Raw genomic sequence first — 27,097 nt, 5'->3', positions numbered from 1 at the left:
ATACTTGTTATCCCCACTGTATATATATTGATTGCAATTGTTCCCGAATGAGTGAGCGTTCTTGTCTAAAGGATTAGCATTTCAATTGTTATAATTATTAACTCTGTAGTGACTTCTTAGTCGACCCCCACTTCCCTTTTGTCTAACAAGCCGCCATGCCGGTTTAGCCCACTAGGGCACATTCTCCTATCATTTCTTGTAACCATATTTACTTTGTTTGTTTTGTTTATGCATTTCTGTGATTGTTTAGTTAGTTAATAAATAAATTATTTAAGACAATTGATGTATGGATGACTCAGTGAAGACTGGGTTCGTGCAGATTTACCAACAATTTACGTCGTTTGGAATGAGACTAACGTGAGGAAAAGTAAATAATTAATTAACCAGAAGACTATTGATCAGATATGAAAATATCTGAAAAGTTATTTTAGGAAATGATAACTTTGTAATCTGAATATATTCCTTGGTGCCCCGACTTCCTAGTTAATTACAGTTACATGATTAATTGGTTTAATCGCGTAATACTAATTAGAGAATCTTTGATAAAAACTATACGTCTTCAATTTAATGATAGTAAAGACACGACAACATCATGCATAGGAAGTGTAGTGTACTGTTTTTAAATGTTTAATTTCTGTATCTATGAATGACAAATTAGCCTTTAACTAGTTAAATCCTGTTTGTAGTCTATTAGTTCGCAATTGTAAATGAGAACTTGTTCTCAACTTGCCTACCTGGTTAAATAAAGGTGAAATAAAAAAAGTTACAGTGTAACCATTGATGTCCCAGGACAAAGATTGGTAAACACTTTTGAAATGTGTAATTGTAATACATACATGCAGACACAGCATCATTCAAAGACAAATAATTCGATACTCCTGGTATTGGATATGACTGAAAAATTACCTCAAAGACATTCATACCTAAACTGAGAGTACGTGATCAGTGAATATATTAAATGTGCAGGCTAGAGTGTGGGGATATCATGCATGGTAATAACTACATGTATAACTACATGTATATAGATAGCTTTCTACACATCCATAGGCATACAGGTATGTTGTATCCTCCACTGCACTATAAGCAAGAACATAGCTAGGCTACGCTATTCATCTATCAGCATTGCATGGCAAATATCAGCAAGGCAAGCATACAAAATTGTACATTTAATTTGCAGTTAACGTTGTAGCTAGCTAGATTCTTTAGATCCACAGTTTCACAAGACGACAGCCTGGTCTGCAGGTTGTTTCAGGAGTCCCTAAAACAAACAACCAGAATTACAATTTCATACCCATGTCACAACACCCATAAAGCTAGTCAGCTAGCTTGCTAAATCGCGAGTTTTGAAAAATGAACTTTATGATTAAAAAAATATGCATAATCGTTTGTCTCTACATTAACGAACATATTGCTGTCAACTGTACATGTTTCGCATGATTCGTCACGACGTTATAATCCCTTACATTTGCTTCCATCCTAGTATTTGTTAGCCATCTAACGCTTAGAACACACTGACTGCGATTCCACATCACTGCTGCATAACATTTTGCGCAGCTAGGCAACTATACTGATGCAGGTATCTTTTGCAGATGGTCACATGCGGTTGGACACATTCTTTAAATGTTTTTATTTCACATTTATCTAACCAGGTAGGCTAGTTGAGAACAAGTTCTCATTTACAACTGTGACCTGGCCGAGATAAAGCAAAGCAGTGCGACACAAACAACAACACAGAGTTACACATAAACAAACATAGTCAATAACATAATGGAGAGAAGAAGAAAAAAAGTCTATATACAGTGTGTGCAAGGGAGGCAATAAATAGGCCATAGTTGCGAAATAATTACAATTTAGCAATTAAACACTGGAGTGATAGGTGTGCAGAAGATGAATGTGCAAGTAGAGGTACTGGGATGAAAAGGAGCAACAAATAAATAACAGTATGGGGGTGAGGTAGTTGAATGGGCTATTTACAGATGGGCTATGTGCAGTGATCTGTGAGCTGCTCTGACAGCTGGTGCTTGAAGTTATTGAGGGAGATGTGAGTCTCCAGCTTCAGTGATTTTTGCAATTAGTTCCAGTCATTGGCAGCAGAGAACTGGAATGAAATGTGGCCAAAGCTGGAATTGGCTTTAGGGGTGACCAGTGAAATATACCTGCTGGTGCGCGTGCTACGGGTGGGTGCTAATATAGTGACCAGTGAGCTGAGATAAGGCGGGGCTTTACCTAGCAAAGACTAGCTAGCTAACCAAGCCAATGAGGTGTGTGTGTGTATGTGTGTGTGTGAGTGAGAAATAGCCATATAAATTATGCTAGTTACTACCCCTGATAACATTCCCAAATAATCATGTTTGAAAGAGTGTGAATGTCAAATAAATAGTAAAAGAAATGGTAGATACTACTGTACCCCTGATAATTTGGTCAGATAACCGTGTGTGTGTGTGTGTGTGTGTGTGTGTGTACAGTAGGTGACATGTTCATGATAGCTATCTAATAACTATAGTTATGCTAGGTAATAGTTTGGCTTATCATGTTCATGTCTATGTAGAAGAAGACTGTAGGAGGAATTGGAGAGGACTCAGGGACAGGTATCAGAGAGAGAGAAGGGCAGAGAAAGAGAAGAAGAGGTCTGGGTCAGCAGCTTCAGGCCAACAGCCTTGGTGCTTCTGCCACATCCATTTCTGGATCCATTTATTGTGCCTAGGGCAACGAATGGCAATATTACAGACAGACTCTCTACGACCTCATCCACAAGTGTTGTCGCCACCGGTGCATCAAGACCCTCTACGTCATTTACAAGTGAGACCACCGCCTCCACCGGTGCAGAGAGATCTACAACGTCGACATCATCCACAAGTATGATCTCCACTGGTGCAGCCATGGAGGATGATGAAATGGAGGAAGCACCTCTGGATCTAAGACCACCTGAGATTATAATGAACCTCACAGAAGTGACCACTGAGGACCTCGTTGAACAGGATGTGGCAGTGGAGACAAATGAGGAGAGAAACGAAGAGGAACAACGTCACACCAGGCGTCGGAGGAGGTACCAGCCCCCAGATCCACTCAACTCATTTCAGCAGAGGCTCCTCCAAGCTGTCGAGAGGAGGATTCTCACATTCTCACCTTATTCTCACAGGAAGGAGGATGAAGAGACCCTCTTTACCATGAGCCTGGTGCCAACACTGAAGAGGCTGCCTCAGCAAAGAGAAGGAGGAGGAAGAGACCCTCTTTACCATGAGCCTGGTGCCAACACTGAAGAGGCTGCCTCAGCAAAGAGAAGGAGGATGAAGAGACCCTCTTTACCATGAGCCTGGTGCCAACACTGAAGAGGCTGCCCCAGCAAAGAGAAGGAGGATGAAGAGACCCTCTTTACCATGAGCCTGGTGCCAACACTGAAGAGGCTGCCTCAGCAAAGAGAAGGAGGATGAAGAGACCCTCTTTTCCATGAGCCTGGTGCCAACACTGAAGAGGCTGCCTCAGCAAAGAGAAGGAGGATGAAGAGACCCTCTTTACCATGAGCCTGGTGCCAACACTGAAGAGGCTGCCCCAGCAAAGAGAAGGAGGATGAAGAGACCCTCTTTACCATGAGCCTGGTGCCAACACTGAAGAGGCTGCCCCAGCAAAGAGAAGGAGGATGAAGAGACCCTCTTTACCATGAGCCTGGTGCCAACACTGAAGAGGCTGCCTCAGCAAAGAGAAGGAGGAGGAAGAGACCCTCTTTACCATGAGCCTGGTGCCAACACTGAAGAGGCTGCCTCAGCAAAGAGAAGGAGGATGAAGAGACCCTCTTTACCATGAGCCTGGTGCCAACACTGAAGAGGCTGCCTCAGCAAAGAGGAGGAGGATGAAGAGACCCTCTTTTCCATGAGCCTGGTGCCAACACTGAAGAGGCTGCCTCAGCAAAGAGAAGGAGGATGAAGAGACCCTCTTTACCATGAGCCTGGTGCCAACACTGAAGAGGCTGCCCCAGCAAAGAGAAGGAGGATGAAGAGACCCTCTTTACCATGAGCCTGGTGCCAACACTGAAGAGGCTGCCCCAGCAAAGAGAAGGAGGATGAAGAGACCCTCTTTACCATGAGCCTGGTGCCAACACTGAAGAGGCTGCCCCAGCAAAGAGAAGGAGGAGGAAGAGACCCTCTTTACCATGAGCCTGGTGCCAACACTGAAGAGGCTGCCTCAGCAAAGAGAAGGAGGATGAAGAGACCCTCTTTACCATGAGCCTGGTGCCAACACTGAAGAGGCTGCCCCAGCAAAGAGAAGGAGGATGAAGAGACCCTCTTTACCATGAGCCTGGTGCCAACACTGAAGAGGCTGCCTCAGCAAAGAGAAGGAGGATGAAGAGACCCTCTTTACCATGAGCCTGGTGCCAACACTGAAGAGGCTGCCTCAGCAAAGAGAAGGAGGATGAAGAGACCCTCTTTACCATGAGCCTGGTGCCAACACTGAAGAGGCTGCCCCAGCAAAGAGAAGGAGGATGAAGAGACCCTCTTTACCATGAGCCTGGTGCCAACACTGAAGAGGCTGCCCCAGCAAAGAGAAGGAGGATGAAAAGACCCTCTTTACCATGAGCCTGGTGCCAACACTGAAGATGCTGCCTCAGCAAAGAGAAGGAGGATGAAGAGACCCTCTTTACCATGAGCCTGGTGCCAACACTGAAGAGGCTGCCCCAGCAAAGAGAAGGAGGATGAAGAGACCCTCTTTACCATGAGCCTGGTGCCAACACTGAAGAGGCTGCCCCAGCAAAGAGAAGGAGGATGAAGAGACCCTCTTTACCATGAGCCTGGTGCCAACACTGAAGAGGCTGCCTCAGCAAAGAGAAGGAGGATGAAGAGACCCTCTTTACCATGAGCCTGGTGCCAACACTGAAGAGGCTGCCTCAGCAAAGAGAAGGAGGATGAAGAGACCCTCTTTACCATGAGCCTGGTGCCAACACTGAAGAGGCTGCCTCAGCAAAGAGAAGGAGGATGAAGAGACCCTCTTTACCATGAGCCTGGTGCCAACACTGAAGAGGCTGCCCCAGCAAAGAGAAGGAGGATGAAGAGACCCTCTTTACCATGAGCCTGGTGCCAACACTGAAGAGGCTGCCTCAGCAAAGAGAAGGAGGATGAAGAGACCCTCTTTACCATGAGCCTGGTGCCAACACTGGAGAGGCTGCCTCAGCAAAGAGAAGGAGGATGAAGAGACCCTCTTTACCATGAGCCTGGTGCCAACACTGAAGAGGCTGCCTCAGCAAAGAGAAGGAGGATGAAGAGACCCTCTTTACCATGAGCCTGGTGCCAACACTGAAGAGGCTGCCTCAGCAAAGAGAAGGAGGATGAAGAGACCCTCTTTACCATGAGCCTGGTGCCAACACTGAAGAGGCTGCCTCAGCAAAGAGAAGGAGGATGAAGAGACCCTCTTTACCATGAGCCTGGTGCCAACACTGAAGAGGCTGCCTCAGCAAAGAGAAGGAGGATGAAGAGACCCTCTTTACCATGAGCCTGGTGCCAACACTGAAGAGGCTGCCTCAGCGAACAAAAGCAGCAGTCAAGGTTCAAATGTATCGGCTGCTTTTCGAAGCCGAGTTCAATGGTACATTTTAATTTATTTTTTACATCACAGGTAGTGTCATAAGTGTTGCGACAGTGAAGTAAAGTAGGTCATTTTTACAGTATACTCATGTAGGCTATTTGGTATTTCAGATCAAAGTATTAATATGAGGCAAATGTATAGACGTTGTTTCTGGGTTAGAAAATATCCTAAAACAACAGTTTGCTGTCTAAATATTTGCCTGTCACATTCATCTTTTGATCTGAAATACAAATTCCATGAGTAAACAGCACGTATTACCAACTTTACCACACTGTCCCAATTTATGCCTCTAACAGCTATATACTGCTTGTATAGTGTAAACATAAATCTCACCTTTTATGGTGTCATATTACGTTAAGCTTGTATGTGTTGTTTTTCTCTTCCCTTCCAGAGATGGAGTCAATTTAGCCGACCAGCTCACAGGAAGGACAGGAAGAGGAGAGGAGTTGCCGGGGCCGACCAGCTCACAGGAAGAGGAGAGGAGTTGCCGGGGCCGACCAGCTCACAAGAAGGACAGGAAGAGGAGTTGTCTGGTTGTTGTTTTGACCTCCCTCAGTGTACCTTTCTTTTCACACACGTCAGTTCCGTTTAAATTCAGTCAATTCATAAAGTCATTTGTTTCTAAAGTCTTAGGATAGCATTCATTATTAGTGTTCCGTAGATTTCTGAATTGACAGAATTGAAACTCATATACCGGAGAATTCACAGATGCTCTTGCTGGTCTCTTACGAGACTGAAGGTGAATATATTTATTTCATTTAAAACCACTTGAAAACCAGGGTGTTGAAACTTTTAGTGAAGTTGTGTTCCATCAACCGGTCCATGACGTCCAGGGGCCATTTGTTTGTTTAGCTGTGTTATGGCTACATATTATTCCCTTTTTTTCAGAGACAGACACACATACCTCTCCTCTACTCCTCTCTGGTACCTCAGATCTCCAGTGCCCTGTCCTCTCGCTCTTTATGGCCATGTCTGAAGTTCCCCGACTACGTCTAGGCTTTATGAGTAGTCCCTGTATCTGTCTGCAGTTGTGCCAAAGATACATGCTCTTGTTGTTCTCTTACAGATTACAGGCTACACATTTATTTTTCACACACACACACACACACACCTCTTTCAAATAGTTTCATTTTTAAAACATTTTTACAACACACATGCCTGTCATGTTCTTTCCTGTACTTGAATACTTATTAAAATATGTTTTCAGTCAGTTGTTTCAGAAGTTTATTAATATATAATTTAGACTTAATCTGCTTATTTCTTCCCAACACCTTTGCAGATCTAAGACAAGATGAAAGTAAAAACACATTCTCTTCCTAATTAGTTTTTTTCCCACCTGTATTTTGTCAGGCCAGTGAACATGGTGGTAAACTGTACTATTTGTATGGACCCTAGGTTACCCTTTCCCTTTGTTATCATACTAATGACCTCCGCAGGTAGTTGTGGAGAACACACGTGGCCTTCACCCAGGCATCGACATTTGAGGGGCTGAGACCAAGCACTCTCTGATACATTCTCCACCGGGCTGTACCCTTGTCGTTGTAGAATTGCAAATCGCCAACCGGGCTGATGGACTCACGGTAGTTGGTATCCATCTGGGTGATCCTGGCTCCAACCAGGTGATCGAACTGGCTTCGGTCCAGACGAAAGTAACTTCGGAGTTCCTCTCCAAACAGTCGAAGCTCTTGAATGAGAAGGTGGAACTCCCCTGCCTGCTTTCGGGACTTTAACCATCTCTGGACCCACACGGACCTGCGCTTTCGGCGGGGCTGGTCCCGGCCCAAAAGCGCGATCAAGACCGCCTTCCTCAACGCTGGTCTCACACTATATAGGGAACAGGGTGCTATTTGGAAAGCACACACAGTATTGATCTGTATACCAAAGGGAATTGACCCGTGTCTCTGTAGGCTGCAGACTGGAGGCTTTTGTTAAGTGATGGTTGCCTCACCACATGCTGTCTCTGGGCTGCTGTCACTCAAAAACAGACAACGAGGATATTTGGTATGATAACCAGTTCACTTCATCTATTGAACTGTGAACGGGTGTTTTTACAAACGGAATGGTTTTCAAAGCCTGGGCCTATTGATGCGATTGACAATTGTGTAGATAGAAATCGATGTAGGCTCAGGTTAGAGGGAGCACACATGCACATGGGCGCACACACCCACAAGAACGAACACACACATAGATTGCCAGGAATCAGTGGTGATGACAGCCTGGTGGGAGCGATCCATGCTGTGAATGGATTTGTGGCCAGAAGTGGTTTCTTTCTTATCAATCAATATGGGGCTGTAACAGGCAACTGACAGCTAAAGTGGTTGGGGACTGATGGTTGGGACTGATTGTGAAAAGGTAAGAGGAAGCCCTCGTCAGCCATTACGCATCATAACCCCACTGGGGAAGGAGGAAACGGATGCGCATGAAATGGCACCCTACTCCCTTCATAGTGCACTGATTTTGATCAGATCCCTGTGGGCTTTGGTCAAAAGTAGTGCACTATACAAGGAATAAGGTGCCATTTGGGACAAACAGTGAGAAATAGATTTGTCTGAGAGATGGTCCGGTCCGGAGGCCTACCTGTGACCTGCAGCTTGTCCTCTGTGACCTCACACTTCAGGTAGAGGCGTCCCCTCCTCTCGGTGTGGTCCGTCCCACACATGCTGGGCACGTTCATCACACACTGATTGTGCACGTTCATGTCGCAGGCTGAAGGGATGCAGACACACAGAAAGACAGAAAAAGAGTACTAATAAATAAATAAAGCCGCGCAGAAGCTATGATAATGTATATTTAGAGATCTCTGGAATCATGTGTGTGTTTCAGAGGGGAAACTGCTGGAAGGAATGGACAGGAAATGGAAATGCAGTTTTAAATAATGGAAATCATCATTCGGCAATATTACAGAATTGTCATTTAACTTCATTGTGCAGTATGAGCGATGACAATAAAGTTGTTTGAATGTACTTTGAGCACATCTAAAGCCTTGTTTCCATTGGAACTTTGAAATCAACCCGTGTTGGGCCTTGGTGGGCTAGCTCAAATCGTGTCTCCACTGCCTCCAGAATTTAGAAATGATCTCATGTTGCTTGGTAAACAATGTGACTGTGCAGCTAGCTTCGCTAAAGTTGCTAGCTAGCTACCAACATTGTGTAGAAAGTCATTTTGCCACAACCAGCTACGCTCACCACGCTGTAACTAACGTTACCCCATACTCCTGCCAGTGCTAGCCAGACTCAGAGCTATGTATTCATAAGGAACAAAAATATAAACGCAACATGCAACAATTAACGATTTTGCTGAGTTACAGTTCATATAAGGAAGTTAGTAAATTCTAATACATTCATTAGGCATTAATCTATGGATTCCACATGACTGGGAATACAGATATGTATCTGTTGGTCACAGATACCTTAAAAAATATATGCCTCACAATGGCCTCAGGATCTTGACACGGTATCCCTGTGCATTCAAATTACCATTGGTAAAATGCAATTGTGTTCGGTGCCTGCCCATACCATAAACCCACCGCCACCATGGGGCACTCTGTTCACAACGTTGACATCAGCAACCCTCTCCGACCACCCAACGCCATACAAGTGGTCTGCATTTGTGAAGCCGGTTGGAAGTACTGCCAAATTCTCTAAAACGAGGTTGGAGGCGGCTTATGGTAAAGAACTTAACATTAAATTCTCTGGTAACAGCTCTGGTGAACATTCCTGCAATCAACATGCCAATTGCACACTTCCTCAAAACTTGAGACATCTGTGGCATTGTGTTGTGTGACAAAACTGCACATTTCAGAGCTGCCTTTTATTGTCCTCAGTACAAGGTGCACCTGTGTAATGATCATGCTGTTTAATCAGCTTCTTGATATGCCACACCTGTCAGGTGGATGGAATGTCTTGGCAAAGGAGAAATGCTCACTAACAAGGGATGTAAACAAATTTGTGCCCAACATTTTAGAGAAGTAAGCTTTTTGTGCGTGTGGAACATTTCTGGGATCTTTTATTTCAGCTCATGAAACATGGGGACCAACACTTTACATGTTGAGTTTATATTTTTGTTCAGTATAGTTTGCACTGCTCGCATTACTTTGACATCCCATCAGCAGTAAGAATATAATATATTATTATTATAATAATAAAGTTGTGTGGAAGCTGTCAGAGTGACTTGAAGGCTACACAAACTGGCGATTGGCAATGATAGTCAGACACAGAACGTCAGTTCTGACAGGCTCATTTAGAAAAGGTGAAGCAACAATAGAGCTGTGGTGTAATGTGATGGACATCATGCTAGCTCAGGGAATGCTAAGGGAATCCAGTCGTATGTTAGGCGTTGTGCTGACAAACAGCCAAGCCGGTGCTTTACAGGGAACCAATAAGCAGGGCAATTCAAACACGCTGGCGAAGCTGTCTTTGTCTGCCTGGGAAAATGCATTACATTCCTATCATAGAAATGAGGCAGGTAACTTTTAGACCAGATAGCTGCATTATGTACCTCATAATAATTTACATGAGTTATGTAAGTACATGTGTGATAGAAATGTCATCATTTTTCTAACATTAAAAGGTTTGTTTTGGAGCATTTTTGCATAATGACAATCATAACACTGCCAAAGAATGATAACATTAGCTGTTATGAAATGACTCCCCGGGTGTTACTAACACCTAGCCAACATAAACCTCTTCAAATCAAGAAACCACTTTCACCAGCGAGGTCCAGCTTCATCACAGCATTCCTGGCTCCATCATAGCCCACTAGAACACATTTCAGTATAAGGAGAGAGCTCCATATCCTCTTTGGCTTGCCAGTGCATTTAGCATTCTGTCCACTTTAGACGGGCCCCAATCGGCATTCCCATCTGCCCGTCTGTTAAAGGGAAGAGCAGTCAGCACTAACCGTTCGTGAGAGGATTTCAGCTCATGAAATACGGGGACCAACAACTCTACATTTTTCGTTCAGTGTAGCCTGCTAGCTAGCTACCCAAGCAAACCAGACGACATCAGTGGGTGGGATCGACAGCGACGGGTGTAACATCAGCGTTCCATTATCGGTTGGATTGGCCACAAGCCAGGTGGCACCGCGTGTCAGCTTAAATGTTTACGCCGCAGGTGGTGCGTCGGGATCCACAGTCTAAGTGGATGACGAGGGTACATTACTCACTGTCACACTTCATCCCCTGGTGGATGAGACCGTACAGGAGAGAGCCACAGTCTAAGTGGATGACGAGGGTACATTACTCACTGTCACACTTCATCCCCTGGTGGATGAGACCGTACAGGAGAGAGCCACAGTCTAAGTGGATGACGAGGGTACATTACTCACTGGCACACTTCATCCCCTGGTGGATGAGACCGTACAGGAGAGAGCCACAGTCTAAGTGGATGACGAGGGTACATTACTCACTGTCACACTTCATCCCCTGGTGGATGAGACCGTACAGGAGAGAGCCACAGTGGTCGCAGAAGGTGGGGCTGCCGTAGGTGTGGATCTTGAACTTGTGCTTGGTTCTGGGGTCCTGCAAAGACAAGAGAGACATGGTGAGCGGTTAGTTAAGTATAACCATGTACAATACGCAGTATGATCAGAGGGGTGATGCAACAGAAAGAAAAAGGTACCCAAAACATGAATGTAGCGTTATTAACTCCCGTCTGTACAGTTCAAGTTCCTTTTCCACAGACACAGTAATGATGGAAACGCTATTCAACTGAGCCAGACGTGGCAGGACATGAAAAAAAGGTATGAGAGTAATAATTGGAGTCGATACATGAGATGAGTCAGCGCTAGTCATTTAGTTTGAATGAAAAGAAAATATATATATATATATATATATATATATATTTTTTAAATGTACTTCAAATGTTCTTCAGCATTGGCTTGGCAAAGTATCTTTCTATGAGGACAGGAAAGGAGCAAAAATCAAATGAATTAAACAGACAAGGTTAAGGGCATAATCCTTTCTGCAAGGACTGTTCTAATATTGAAACGGGGACATTTTACAGAATTGAAAAGGAGAGGATATAGTACTTTTCTAAATAGAACCATCGCGATCTCCAAACCTCTCATTCTATTTTGCACTGACCGGTGCTGTTAAAAGGTCTGATAATTTTTTATATTTTTTAAAAGCTGTCAAAAGCATGTCCTGCAGGCTCAGAATTCCAGCTCTGATCGTGCATTGATTGCAATCGGCACAATGCGGACCAATACCCATGATCAAAAACTCAAGTGGTTGTCCAATGAATTAACTGCAGCCACACTGTATATGTACTGGTACAAACAAACAAATGGAACGATGACTTTGTAACAGTAAGTGTACACAACATTATATTCCAAACTGGCAATAGTAGCAAAAACAGGTCTTCCACTGTACGTACCAATAAGCTTTGTTGTAATTGGGCAAAAAAGTGCGTCACTCCGTAATTGGTTTGTGTGAGGCAAAAGAGCAACAGACCATGGCCTTCATGTGTCAGTTCAATACCTTACTAATAGTTGGTTTCACTAGAGTTGTAGACATATTGTAGTAATGTAAAGTAAGTCAAAAGTTTGGACACACCTACTCATCCAGGGATTTCTTTATTTTTACTATTTTCTACATTTTAGAATAAAAGTAGTAACCAAGAAAGTGTTAAACAAATCCAAATATATGTTATATTTGAGATTCTTCAAAGTAGCCACCTTCTGCCTTGATAACAGCTTTGCACACTCTTGGCATTCTCCCATCCAGCTTCACCTGGAATGCTTTTCCAACAGTCTTGGAGTTCCCACATATGCTGAGCACTTGTTGGCTGCTTTTCCTTCATTCTGCGGTCCAACTCATCTCGACTTGGTTGAGGTCGGGTGATTGTGGAGGTCATCTGATGTAGCACTCAATCACTATCACTCTCCTTCTTGGTCAAATAGCCCTTATACAGCCTGGAAGTGTGTTGGGTCATTGTCCTGTTGAAAAACAAATGATAGTCCCACTAAGCCCAAACCAGATGGGATGACGTATCACAGCAGAATGCTGTGGTAGCCACGCTGGTTAAGTGTGCCTTGATTTCTCGCAGACAGTGTCACCAGCAAAGCACCCCCACACCTCCTCCTCCATGCTTCATGGTGGGAGTCACACATGCGGAGATCATCTGATCACATACTCTGTGTCTCACAAAGACATGGCGTTTGGAACTAAAAATCTCAAATTTGGACTCATCAGACCAAAGGACCGGTATAATGTCCATTGCATGTGTTTGCTGGCCCAAGCAAGTCTCTTATTATTGGTGTCCTTTAGTAGTGGTTTCTTGCAGAAATTCAACAATGAAGGCCTGATTCATGCAGTCTCCTCTGAACAGTTGATGTTGAGATGTGTATGTTACTTGAACTCTGAAGCATTTATTCGGGCTGCAATTTCTGAGGCTGGTAACTCTAGTAAACGTATCCTCTGAAGCAGAGGTAACTCTGGGTCTTCCTTCCTGTGGTGGTCCTCATGAGAGCCAGTTTCATCATAGCACTTGATGGTTTTTGCGACTGTACTTGAAGTTTCAAAGTGATTTACATTTTCTCGGGTTGTAATAATGATGGAAAATGGTTTCTCTTTACTAATTTGAGCTGTTATTGCCATAATATGGACTTGGTCTTTTACCAAATAGGGTTATCTTCTGTATACCAGCCCTATTTTGTCACAACACAACTGATTGGCTCAAAACGCATTAAAGAAAATAAGTTAAATTGTTGAATTTTTAACAAGACACACCTGTTAATTAAATGCATTCCAGGTGACTACCTCATGAAGCTGGTTGAGAGAATGCCAAGAGTGTGCAAAGCTGTCATCAAGGCAAAGTGTGGCTACTTTGAATAATCTCAAAATAAAATATATTTAGAGTTGTTTATCACTTTTTGGGTTACTATATACACTATATTCCATAGGTGTTATTTCATAGTGTTGAAGGTCTTCACTATTGTAGAAATTTTTCAAAAATAAAGAAAAACCCTTGAATGAGTAGGTGTCCTAACTTTTGACTGGTACTGTATATCATTAGAAAAGGATGTCACAGTACCCTGGGTGTTCAGAGTAGAAGTTGGCCTGCACTCTTCAAACTGGAACTTCAACAATTGGGGGAAAAACTAACACTGATCTCAGAGCAGTGTATAGATGCAACTTCATCCTACTACATTACTATACCAAAGGAGAGAATACCCAATCCTTAGTGAATGGTTGGTTACTACTGTCATTGGTATAACATGACACCATGAGTCATAATGGGATATGAAGGACTAGTGTCATTTTAATGACCTTCTATATTTTATACTTGGAGGCCACGGTTGACTGAGACACACAGAGAGCGTTGGGCATATTTTCCTTGTTTCCTCTACAATGACCCATGTGTGTATCAAAGCAGTAGACTTCTGACACCATATTATATTCTGACATGATTATCTCGCCCTACTTATCACTGGATCATCAAGGGCAGCTCTGAGGTCAGTATCCAGCCCTCCAGCAGCCATCTGCAACACCTGGATAATCGTGCTGTGAAACTGATCCCAGGCCAATGTAATATACCTCTTAAGATTTGTCCAAGATCAGATAGGAGAGTGTTGCCCAAGATCAAATAGGAGAGTGTTGCCCAAGATCAAATAGGAGAGTGTTGCCCAAGATCAAATAGGAGAGTGTTGCCCAAGATCAAATAGGAGAGTGTTGCCCAAGATCAAATAGGAGAGTGTTGCCCAAGATCAAATAGGAGAGTGTTGCCCAAGATCAAATAGGAGAGTGTTGCCCAAGATCAAATAGGAGAGTGTTGCCCAAGATCAGATAGGAGAGTGTTGCCCAAGATCAGATAGGAGAGTGTTGCCCAAGATCAGATAGGAGAGTGTTGCCCAAGATCAGATAGGAGAGTGTTGCCCAAGATTAAATAGGAGTGTGTTGCCCAAGATCAAATAGGAGTGTGTTGCCCAAGATCAAATAGGAGAGTGTTGCCCAAGATCAAATAGGAGAGTGTTGCCCAAGATCAAATAGGAGAGTGTTGCCCAAGATCAAATAGGAGAGTGTTGCCCAAGATCAAATAGGAGAGTGTTGCCCAAGATCAAATAGGAGAGTGTTGCCCAAGATCAAATAGGAGAGTGTTGCCCAAGATCAAATAGGAGAGTGTTGCCCAAGATCAAATATGAGAGTGTTGCCCAAGATCAAATATGAGAGTGTTGCCCAAGATCAAATATGAGAGTGTTGCCCAAGATCAAATAGGAGAGTGTTGCCCAAGATCAAATAGGAGAGTGTTGCCCAAGATCAAATAGGAGAGTGTTGCCCTTATGGAGCATGGTGAAGAAAGAGAAAAGGTCTAAGCAAGTGTAGGAGATCAAAAGAAGGAGAGAAAATGTGTCCCTTTATCTGTCACCCATACAAACACTATTGCAGCCTATCATAGTTCTGTATGGTAGACTCCCTGGAGCAGTAGTTCTACATGTAGAGTGTGTCTGGTTTTGTGTTATAATCTCCAAACGTGACCATATATTTATTTACATAGCGGGGTTAACAGCCCCTATTTAGAATCAGGCCAACGGCAGAGCTTTACGAGACGCAACACCTCATCAGATACTTGTTCGTACTGGAGTTTGGATAGTCAAATCACGGCAATTATCATAAGGACTCACTTGTATATCCACGGAGAACAGGACGTTCGAGATAAAAATAAAATGAAAGTGTTTGTCTTACACGGGCCGGTCAGAACAGAGTATGCCGAGCCTCGCTGGAAATAAAATCTATTGTCAGCCCATTGTAAAAATGAAATAACTGAAATAAAAGAGTTTAAAAGCTATCGAAGTAAAGTCAATTACGACGAAAGAGATGGAGACACGTTGATGATAACGGCATTAAAGCGATCATGAGATAGTAAATAAGAAGATTTGAGATGGGGCTCTGCATGTAGAAAATCTACTTCATTACTACAGTTAGGGCTGTGGCGGTCATGAAACTGTGTCAGCCGTTTACTGTTACGCAAACTAATGCCGGGCCCACTGTAATTGACCGTTAATTAACATAAACACATGTAGTATCTCCAGGCCTCCACGCAAACAAGCTGCTGATGTGCGCCTTTGCAACATCTACATTTAAAATAGTAAAATACATCCAATTGAATATACGCCATCACAATACATCCATTATTTATTTTAGTCAGGTCTAAAGAAACATTATGATATGAAGCAAATGTATTTCTGAAGACCAGAATATGCTGCGTGTTACCTGGCTTTGCTCCATGCCATAGGCTGTAGGCTTGATCGTTTAGCTGACAAGATTAGCTAACAAGTCCCATGGCATTATTTTATATTAAATTATTTTATAGTCAGAAGAATATAATTCACGTTAGCTGAATAAAATAGAACGGATATGTTTCCCATTCCGGAACGAGCGCACATATGAAGTGTGATGAGCATAAAAGTGATCATTTGGGGAAAAAAGGTCTTATTGTGCTAGATTTAGAGTTATTTGGCAACTTTAGTTGTGAATGATACAAACCTTAGAAATCAACGCATACATGGGTTCCATGGTGCAACTAAAGTCTGTTGATGATTTGAGAAAGTCGCAAAAAAAGCTTGAGTACACGCTGTACTCTCATCAAGTGATCATCTTTTCACCCATCAAACTCTTCTCAATTTAATCTGGTATAATATGTCAAATGAGTTTTGATTTAGCATGACCCATTATCAAATGATGGGTGGGTAGGCTACTTCGGATTTATTGCGGAGCATGTCCTTAACATGAGCAGCTGAAAAATATATATAAGAACACATTTCACTCTACGCATCAACCATTGTTTGAGGAGCATGCTATCGCTGCCTGACAGGTGACATTCCGCCCAAACTTTGTTCCTGCAGCTACCCAGTGCTTAATTTAGGAAACCAAGTGAAATCTGTCCGGGAACATCGATAGCAACATAGTTTCGCAACGAAACATATTTCAGCCCCTCTGCACACGAAACATATTTCAGCCCCTCTGCACACGAAACATATTTCAGCCCCTCTGCACACGAAACATATTTCAGCCCCTCTGCACACTCGAGAAATGAATAAAGGAGAGAGAGAGGAGGAGATGGAAACGAATGGTGGTGAGATATTCCGTATAGCTAAAAGGTAATGTGTCACCAAATTAATTATTAAAATTCCCTATTACTAGGCTATTCAAAATCGCCCTGGACAATCAATGAGCCTAGGGCTATACATTCTCTCCCAGAATCGTGGATAGAAATGTTGGAGCGTAGCATAAGGTAGCCAAACCAGTCCACCAGTATGCATAATAACACAGTCCACAAGAGATGGTGATTACTCGAATTTGTTTAATTTTGGAGTATACAGTCGTGGCCAAAAGTTTTGAGAATGACACAAATATACATTTTCACAAAGTCTGCTGCCTCAGTTTGTATGATGGCAATTTGCATATATTCCAGAATGTTATGAAGAGTGATCAGATTTACATTACATTTAAGTCATTTAGCAGACGCTCTTATCCAGAGCGACTTACAAATTGGTGCGTTCACCTTAAGACATCCAGTGGAACAGCCACTTTACAATAGTGCATCTAAATCTTTTAAGGGGGTGAGAAGGATTACTTTATCCTATCCTAGGTATTCCTGAAAGAGGTGGGGTTTCAGGTGTCTCCGGAAGGTGGTGATTGACTCCGCTGTCCTGGCGTCGTGAGGGAGTTTGTTCCACCATTGGGGGGCCAGAGCAGCGAACAGTTTTGACTGGGCTGCGCAGGAACTGTACTTCCTCAGTGGTAGGGAGGCGAGCAGGCCAGAGGTGGATGAACGCAGTGCCCTTGTTTGGGTGTAGGGCCTGATCAGAGCCTGGAGGTACTGAGGTGCCGTTCCCCTCACAGCTCCGTAGGCAAGCACCATGGTCTTGTAGCGGATGCGAGCTTCAACTGGAAGCCAGTGGAGAGAGCGGAGGAGCGGGGTGACGTGAGAGAACTTGGGAAGGTTGAACACCAGACGGGCTGCGGCGTTCTGGATGAGTTGTAGGGGTTTAATGGCACAGGCAGGGAGCCCAGCCAACAGCGAGTTGCAGTAATCCAGACGGGAGATGACAAGTGCCTGGATTAGGACCTGCGCTGCTTCCTGTGTGAGGCAGGGTCGTACTCTGCGGATGTTGTAGAGCATGAACCTACAAGAACGGGCCACCGCCTTGATGTTAGTTGAGAACGACAGGGTGTTGTCCAGGATCACGCTAAGGTTCTTAGCGCTCTGGGAGGAGGACACAATGGAGTTGTCAACCGTGATGGCGAGATCATGGAATGGGCAGTCCTTCCCCAGGAGGAAGAGCAGCTCCGTCTTGCCGAGGTTCAGCTTGAGGTGGTGATCCGTCATCCACACTGATATGTCTGCCAGACATGCAGACATCAGATGAATTGCAATTAATTGCAAAGTCCTTCTTTGTAATGCAAATGAACTGAATCCCCAGAAAACATTTCAACCCTGCCACAAAAGGACCAGCTGACACCATGTCAGTGATTCTCTCGTCAACACAGGACAAGGACAAGGCTGGAGATCACTCTGTCACGCTGATTGAGTTTGAATAACAGACTGGACTATTCAAAAGGAGGGTGGTGCTTGGACTCATTGTTCTTCCTCTGTCCACCATGGTTACCTGCAAGGAAACACGTGCCGTCATCATTGCTTTGCACAAAAGGGCTTCACAGGCATGGATATTGCTGTCAGTAAGATTGCACCTAAATCAACCATTTATCGGATCATCAAGAACTTCAAGGAGAGCGGTTCAATTCTTGTGAAGAAGGCTTCAGAGCGCCCAAGAAAGTCCAGCAAGCGCCAGGACCGTCTCCTAAAGTTGATTCAGCTGCGGGATCGGTGCACCACCAGTACAGAGCTTGCTCAGGAATGGCAGCAGGCAGGTGTGTGTGCATCTGCACACACAGTGAGGCAAAGACTTTTGGAGGATGGCCTGGTGTCAAGAAGGGCAGCAAAGAAGCCACTGCTCTCCAGGTAAAACATCAGGGACAGACTGATATTGTGCAAAAGGTACAGGGATTGGACTACTGAGGACTGGGGTAAAGTCATTTTCTCTGATGAATCCCCTTTCCGATTGTTTGGGGAATCAGGAAAAGATCTTGTCCGGAGAAGACAAGGTGAGCGCTACCATCAGTCCTGTGTCATGCCAACAGTAAAGCATCCTGAGACCATTCATGTGTGGGGTTGCTTCTCAGCCAAGGGAGTGGGCTCACTCACAATTTTGCCTAAGAACACAGCCATGAATAAAGAAGGGTACCAACACATCCTCTGAGAGCAACTTCTCCCAACCGTCCAGGAACAGTTTGGTGACGAACAATGCCTTTTCCAGCATGATGGAGCACCTTGCCATAAGGCAAAAGTGATAACTAAGTGGCTCGGGGAACAAAACATCAATATTTTGGGTCCATGGCCAGGAAATTCCCCAGACCTTAATCCCATTGAGAACTTATGGTCAACCCTCAAGAGGCGGGTGGACAAACAAAACTCACAAATTCTGACAAACTCCAAGCATTGATGAAGCAAGAATGGGCTGCCATCAGTCAGGATGTGGCCCAGAAGTTAATTGACAGCATGCCAGGGCGGATTGCAGAGGTCTTGAAAAAGAAGGGTCAACACTGCAAATATTGACTGTTTGCATCAACTTCATGTGATTGTCAATAAAAGCCTTTGACACTTATGAAATGCTTGTAATTATACTGCAGTATTCCATAGTAACACCTGACAAAAATATCTAAAGACACTGAAGCAGGAGACTTTGTGAACATGTATATTTGTCTCATTCTCAAAACTTTTGGCCACGACTATAGGCTAGACCAATTATGCACCAAAGACATCTTAAATAAGTTTCGTTTTATGTATGTATTTATGCATAATATGCAGCAGGCTATGCATTGTATAACGTCACAATCATCATTTTAACTCTGTTTTCTTTGTGTGTGTGTGTGGGGGGGGCTTGGGCTCATAAGCCTATGCATATGTATAAGCTCTAATATGCATATGGGTGTTTTGAATGAATCATCACCTAAGAAAGCTGTCCATTTCCTTGTGTTAGGCTGTGAAACAACATCCCCAATGACCATCCTTTACACTCAGTTTCAACCTGCTGTTGAACTTCTTTCTTCAAATTGATCACAGTGAGGTGAGTTTTAAAAATAGGATTCTGTTTCGATGATAAGTGTTTGATGTGATTTTCAATTGCATTTGCAGTGATGTCAGAGTAGTTAGAGGGACAAATAGAGCCCTGAGTAAACAGGCCATTAGGACCTGATGGTCGTTAGCAAGTTGGGTACTATCAAACCATGTCCAGTGTGCATAACAGGAGATTACCGTGACTCAATGTTCACGTGGAATTTGACTGCGGTCATGACTCATGACTGCCGGTGTGGTGGTAATAAGGTCACCGCAACAGCCCTACCTACAGCATGTTGGAGTCATCTATGGTAGCCCTTACCCTAAAACGGGAATGGTGTCCTCAGTATGCGGTTTGAAAGTGATCTACAGTGCATTCGGAAAGTATTCTGACCCCTTGACCTTTTCCACATTTTGTTATGTTACAGCCTTATTTTAAAATTGATTACATGTAGTTGTTTTTTCCCCCTTATCAATCTTTTTGACAAAGCAAAACAGAGTTTTACCATAAAGGCCTGATTGGTGGAGTGCTGCAGAGATGGTTGTCTTTCTGGAAGATTCTTCCATCTCCACAGAGGAACTCTGGAGCTCCTCTTTGACCAAGGCCCTTCTCGAGATCTGTGCCTCGACACAATCCTGCCTCGGAGCTCTAAGGATATTATCTTCGACCCTCATGGCTTAGTTTTTGCTCTGACATGCACTGTCAACTGTGGGACCTTATATAGACAGGTGTGTGCCTTTCACAATCACGTCCAATCGATTGAACTTACCACAGGTGGACTCCAATCAAGTTGTCGAAAACATCTCAAGGATGATCAATGGAAACAGGATGCACCTGAGCTCAATTTCAAGTCTCAAAGCAAAAGGTCTGAATACTTATGTTAATAAAGTATTTCTGTTTATACATTTCTAAAAACCTGTTTTCACTTTGTCATTATGTGGTATTGTGTATAGGAAAACATGTAATGTAATACATTTTAGAATAAAGGCTGCGACATAACATTTGGAAAAAGTCGCGGGGTTTGAATACTTTACCCTATAAAGGGCGAGGTCTAATCTACAGCTTACTTTGCCGTTGAACTATGAACTGAAAGAGTGTAACGCCTATAAACTCCAAAGCGCAATGTTACAACCATAGAATTCGGAATTAGAAGTCATTTTAACAAGATCTCTGTGTGGACAACGTTCACGTTCACATGCCTGCAGTCAGTCGGGTCAATGACGCAGTCACTTGTTTTCGACGCAACAAACTCATTCTATGAACTCCGTTTCTTGCTCGAAGGTCGTTACTTTTTGTCAAATAGTGCACTGTTTTACTGTTTTATAGACGAGAAAACATTCCAAGCTGTCGCTCGAGTGAAAGTCCCTTTGAGGTCATGTCTAAAGTCAATAGGTGGCACAATTATCGACCTTGGACAAATATGGGAGACGGTAACTAAAGTGTCACGTCCTATCTTGCACATAATCCCCTGAAGAAACAAAAGGCCACATGTAAATACAGTAGGGAGTCGTCTCTTTCTGGAGCCTGTGCTGGAGAGAGGATGCCAGATGCCACAGGAATAGTGGAACACGGCATTGCAATAGAGCAGTAAACTGAGCTCTAGTTGTCATGTGACGTGGTTGGAGGCCAGAGGTCAATAGCATGTCAGCATCATGGAAGGGAGTGCATTGAAAGTTGCATTTGTGTGTGTACACGTGGTACTAATTTGATGAAAAACGGCACATTGAAAGTACACGTACCTGATCTGATAGTCATTAGCGGCACGCATCACACTCCCTACTTATAACCCATACTCGATTGGAGAATAATGCCTACCGTGGCTGTCACTCACTCATAGCCGAAGCGGCAACGGAATTGAATTGTCCATAGGCCATGAGTAGGACGACACCTCAGTTCTCAAACGGCATGGATTCATTCATCCTGCCCGTGCATTCGACAGTGTGTGAAACGGCAAAGTCATCCTTTCGCCTGAAAACTGGAAGGCTGCCAGTTAGTCAAGTGGCATCCCACTTCCCCGACGTTTTCTCCATTTCAGCCATGAGCCTCTTTCAGAGAGTCCAATTTGAAGTGGATTTGCATTGAGAACCCCATCCAGACTATCCCCCTCTGCAGTGAATTCCCTTTGATGTGAACACCTGGCCGTTTATAAAACTGGAAACCGGAGCGCTGCTCTCTTTTCCAGGAAAGTGGGGATAAATGTCTGCTCCAGCTGAGGGAAGCTGGGCGAAAAGCAGCCAAAAAACATCTCCTCAGTTCCCTCGAGACACAATCTTACACTGCCTGCCAAAAAGGGAACACACTTGGTGAAAGAAGAGGGAGAGAAAGGGAACGATGCGACGTGTCTTGTTGAGAGGTGACCGAGAGCTAAGCGGGGAAGTACGATGTGATTCACTCTGTAACTTAGCCTTGTGTCACAGTGACACTGTCTGGCCTGAGGACTCTTGGACACTCTCCAATAAGGGCTGGGCGAAATGGAAAAATATCCATATCGCGATAAATTGCCTGAATTGATGAGCTAACGATAAATAGAACAATATGTTTATAACATTAAGGTGCACCACAGTTTTAAAAAATGATCCTTTAAACTACTATTACTAGCTTGATAGTTGTAGCCATCAATTGTCCTATTAACCCCTATAATAGCTAAGTTTCAAACTTCACATTTCTCTAGTACAGGCTACTTATCGCAATGAACGATGTCAGATGCCTGCGATAAGTGGTTCGGTGTCGATCATTTTCGGTTTATCGTCCCAGCTCTACTCTCCAAGCTGTCTCACCCTCTCCAGCTGTCTCACCTTCTCCAGCTGTCTCACATTACAGTTGGATTGAACTGGGCACCTTGGCCCACACACCCCTTCAAAATGGCTTCAATTTCCCACCTTCATCCCACTCCATCTCCGAGTCGTGTTGGATGCTACATTAAAGCCCCGGAATAAAAGTGGCTGAGTGAGTGTTTGTATTTTAATTGCATTGTCGTCTCCTGCTTCTCCCTCACACACGGCAAACACCCCTTAATTTGCTGTCCCCACTGTGTGTTTGACGAAGCAGACCGGGCTGGTTAAAAAGAGAGGGGAAGAGAGAGAGAGAGGGGAAGAGAGAGAGAGAGAGAGAGAGAGAGAGGGGAAGAGAGAGAGAGAGAGAGAGGGAAGAGAGAGAGAGAGAGAGGGAAAGAGAGAGAGAGAGAGGGGAAGAGAGAGAGAGAGAGAGGGGGGAAGAGAGATGGGAAGAGAGAGGAGAAGAGAGAGAGAGAGGAAGAGAGAGAGAGAGAGAGAGAGAGAGAGAGGGGGAAGAGAGGAGGAGGGAGAGAGGGGGAAGAGAGGGAGAGAGGGGGAAGAGAGAGAGAGAGGGGGAAGAGAGAGAGAGAGAGGGGGAAGAGAGAGAGAGAGAGAGGGGGGGAAGAGAGAGAGAGAGAGAGGGGGAAGAGAGAGAGAGAGAGAGAGAGAGAGAGAGAGAGAGAGAGAGAGAGAGGGGAAGAGAGATGGGAAGAGAGAGAGAGAGGGGAAGAGAGATGGGAAGAGAGAGAGAGAGAGGAAGAGAGAGAGAGGGGGGAAGAGAGGGAGAGAGGGGGAAGAGAGGGAGAGAGGGGGGGAAGAGAGGGAGAGAGGGGGAAGAGAGAGAGAGAGAGGGGAAGAGAGAGAGGGAAGAGAGAGAGAGGGGAAGAGAGAGAGAGGGGGGAGAGAGAGAGAGAGAGAGAGGGAAGAGAGAGAGAGAGGGGAAGAGAGAGAGAGAGAGAGAGAGAGGGGGAAGAGAGAGAGAGAGAGAGAGAGAGAGAGGGAAGAGAGAGAGAGAGGAAGAGAGAGAGAGATACACAGCAAGACAGAGACACAGACAGAGATAGATAGATAGAAAGGGTTGTTGCATCAGCTGCAGTTACTCATGTCCACCCACACACATCTGATCCTGAAGGTTTATCCACTTGTTTTCCATCTTTTGCCTTGTTCTCTCCTTCCAAGGAATGAATGAGAGGAGAGTTCAGCTGCAGAGGACTTTTTCTACTGTTTTTATCTCTGGTCACGTCAGTTAGCATGAGTAAAGAAAACGCTTGCAGACTGGGTTAGGATTTCACTTCACAAGATACTTCACAGGATGCCTAGAGTAACGTTATAAAGAGAGACGGTGAAATCCTGATTGTGGATATAAATTAGCAGGCATTTAATATGAATGTATATTAGCAAGCTTTTTGTCATTCAGGTGCGTGTTAACAGTCCCCTGTGACAGATATGCAAGGCACTACATAAATGGTCACTGGGGAGACACACGATGTCTCAGACTTTGGCCGTATGACCTCTAAATGAGTATGTCTGACCAGAGGGTCTTATTGGGTCTTTCGCCTTGGCCATTCAGGTCAGTACTTGTGCTATGTTAGCTCGGGGTTTCCCAAACTCGGTCCTGGGGCCGAGCACTACACAGCTGATCAGGCTTTGATGATTTGAATCAGCTGTGTTGCGCTAGGGCTAAAAACCAAAACGTGCACCCAGCGCGGGGCCCCAGGACCAAGTTTGGGAAACCCTACATTAGCGTAGCAGTTAGCGTAGCATTCTGGGGGTATCAGGTTACAGGGTTATAGGAGATTATTGATTGGTTTGTACAGGGGAAACCTCATTACAGCTGGATGGAGGAACATCAGAATGGATCCTTTTCCTGGCTGGGCAAAGTAGTTGAGATTGTCGTCAGAAACGATCTACGGCTGCAACCGATGGCTACGCTTGAGATGACATTGCACAATGGGAGACACATTCATGAAAGAAATTATCTCAAAATCAATTTGCATGCCTCTTTTTAGCGAATCGTTGTCCGTTTTACTCTTGAACATGGTGGTCCTCTCAAAGTTAATGAGAGAGGTGTGACTGGAGTGTGTGTGGGACTCCTACCAACCAGGCAATTAAGTTGTGTGTGTCTGTGTGTGTGTGTGTGTGTGTGTGTGTGTGTGTGTGTGTGGAGCACGGAGGTGACAGCATTACATCACCAGCTCACTGTGGGATGATCAAATCTGACCTGTTTCCGAATTGGATTTAACCCATTACGCCTACGCTCCTCCTGGGGAATTACTGGGTATGCAGGCTTTTGGACCAGACATTATGAACACACCCGATTCAGCTAATCGACATTCTGATTTACTGTATACTGAAAGTATTCACACCCCGTGACTTTTTCCGCATTTTGTTGTGTTACAAAGTGGGATTAAAATGGCCTACACAGAATAACCCATAATGTCAATGTGGAATTATGTTTTTAGAAATGTCAAATCAATAAGTATTCAATACCTTTGTTATGGCCTAAGCCTAAATCAGCTCAGGAGTAAACATTTGCTAACAAATCACATAAATTGCATGAACTCACTCTGTTGTTTAACATTCATTTTTTAATGATTACCTCATCTCTGTAACCCACACGTACAATTATCTGAAAGGTCCCTCAGCCGAGCAGTGAATCTCACACACAGATCCAACCACAAAAAAACAACAACAAAAAAAACAGGGAGGTTTTCCCGATGCCTCGCAAAGAAGGGCAGCCATTGGTAGTTTTGTAAAAAAAAAAAAAAAAAAAAAAAAGATATCCATTTGAGCACGGTGAAGCTATTAATTACACGTTGGATGGTGTATCAACACACCCAGTCACTACAAAGATACAGGCGTCCTTCCTAACTCGGCTCCCGGGGATAGGAAGAAAACTGGTCTGTGTTAAACGTCTGTGATAGGAGAAAACTTGAGGATGGGACCAACAACAGTGTCGTTAGTTACTCCACAATACTAAACCCAAATGACAGAGTGAAAAGAAGGAGCAGCAGAGAGGGAGTACACAGACTAAACATATCCCAATAAGGCCCTAAAGGCCCTAAAGTAAAACTGCAAAAACAGGGAGTGTGAATAACTTATACATTTTTTTGTATTTATTTTGGAATAAATAATAATAGATGGGTGAGAGGAAAACATCTATTTCATCCATGTTGAATTCAGGCCGTAACACAATAACAATGTGGAATAAGTCAAGGGGTGTGAATACTTTCTGAAGTTACTGTAGCTACGATGGAACACATCTAATAGGGGGCACCAGGGCAGCTATAATAGAATGTAAAAAGGCCATGGCTTTATATAGACAATCAAAGACTACTTAAAAAGGTAGACTGGGCAATATGACGTCGACGCACAAAGTAAACAGCGGTAGTGTGTCAACAAATAAGAGCGTTGAAGCGCGAAGCTTAACTTCTCCGCTGTTTTCGGGTCCCGTTGCTACCACACCGTGACGACGTGAAGCGAACCTGTGCAAATCCGCAGATGCTGGGTTGACCGCGCGAGAGGCGAAGTCACGCACCTCGCTCAGCCGCAATATCTACGGTGCTGCTCGTGGCAACGTCGTTTCGCTGAGTCTAGTCTTTGCAGCTTAACCGTAGAGGGCCAATCTCCAGACAATTTCATATCAGGAAATAATAAGATGAGAAAATAAGTGAGTAATTGTGAGGATAAAAACTTTGATTGGAAGTTATTTTCGGGGAAATGAAAGTACGTACAAAACACAACCTTCCGATAATGATGATGGTGACGCATTGATCCAAATGCCTTAGTCATACTGAATATGCCAAAGACCCAGGAGGCAAACCGATTTAACATGCAGGCAATCAACAGTGGAAGAACATCTGATCACATCAGAAGGGCTTTTAAGCTCTTACACACACCAACATGGTTGTCTATTTCCTTCGTCACTCTGTTCATCTCTGTTCAGTGAAGACATGTCTGTTGTGCGGTAGCCGGGCTACAGTTCTACACGGCTTTATTCTTATATATTAATAAATAAATAAAACGTGATTCAAATGTCAATATACTGTTACCTACGAAGCACTCTCCCTCAAAAATATTACCAAAATATTAACACACTGTTACCTACGAAGAACTCTCCCTCAAAAATATTACCAAAATATTAACACACTGTTACCTACGAAGCACTCTCCCTCAAAAATATTACCAAAATATTAACACACTGTTACCTACGAAGCACTCTCCCTCAAAAATATTACCAAAATATTAACACACTGTTACCTACGAAGCACTCTCCCTCAAAAATATTACCAAAATATTAACACACTGTTACCTACGAAGCACTCTCCCTCAAAAATATTACCAAAATATTAACACACTGTTACATACGAAGCACTCTCCCTCAAAAATATTACCAAAATATGAATGGCACTATCCTAGGCGTACCAAGCTACTAGTCACTAGGCTGCAGGGATAAATTGAGCTGTATTTTAAAAAGGACCACTTGTCAAGGATATAAGCCCATTTATTCTATGAATGGATTCATATCTAACACACCATTCTGGGGAAAGCACGAGCTCTTTTAACAGGTTATTTTTCCCATGCAGTAAGCAAGGACAAACCACTGGGAGAAATACAGGCAAAACATCAAT

At 43.9% G+C, this 27,097-nt stretch overlaps 1 protein-coding gene and 1 long non-coding RNA gene across 5 annotated transcripts in view; both read right to left on the bottom strand.

Moving 5' to 3' along the window:
• LOC115103872 (protein kinase C alpha type-like) overlaps positions 1–27,097 on the bottom strand; it is a 226,402-nt gene that overhangs the window by 82,041 nt on the left and 117,264 nt on the right. For 3 of the 4 annotated variants that reach the window (XM_029624890.2, XM_029624891.2, XM_065006299.1), the window contains 2 exons: positions 10,981–11,092; positions 8,152–8,280 (listed from right to left, as the gene is read on the bottom strand). In XM_029624890.2, the coding sequence (XP_029480750.1) occupies positions 8,152–8,280; positions 10,981–11,092 (241 nt within the window). Of the gene's footprint in view, positions 1–8,151; positions 8,281–10,737; positions 10,783–10,980; positions 11,093–27,097 lie in introns of those variants that run through there. The other variant, XM_029624892.2, reaches the window with a different exon arrangement.
• Positions 605–8,145, bottom strand: LOC135563526 (uncharacterized). Its single transcript, XR_010460348.1, has 2 exons — positions 5,908–8,145; positions 605–1,258 (listed from the first exon to the last, which is right to left on the bottom strand). It is a non-coding gene; the product is annotated as an uncharacterized LOC135563526 (long non-coding RNA).

Source organism: Oncorhynchus nerka, linkage group LG21 (assembly GCF_034236695.1).
Source record: "Oncorhynchus nerka isolate Pitt River linkage group LG21, Oner_Uvic_2.0, whole genome shotgun sequence".
In the NCBI taxonomy this organism is placed as follows: domain Eukaryota; kingdom Metazoa; phylum Chordata; class Actinopteri; order Salmoniformes; family Salmonidae; genus Oncorhynchus; species Oncorhynchus nerka.
This window is presented reverse-complemented; position numbering and strand designations above follow the sequence as displayed.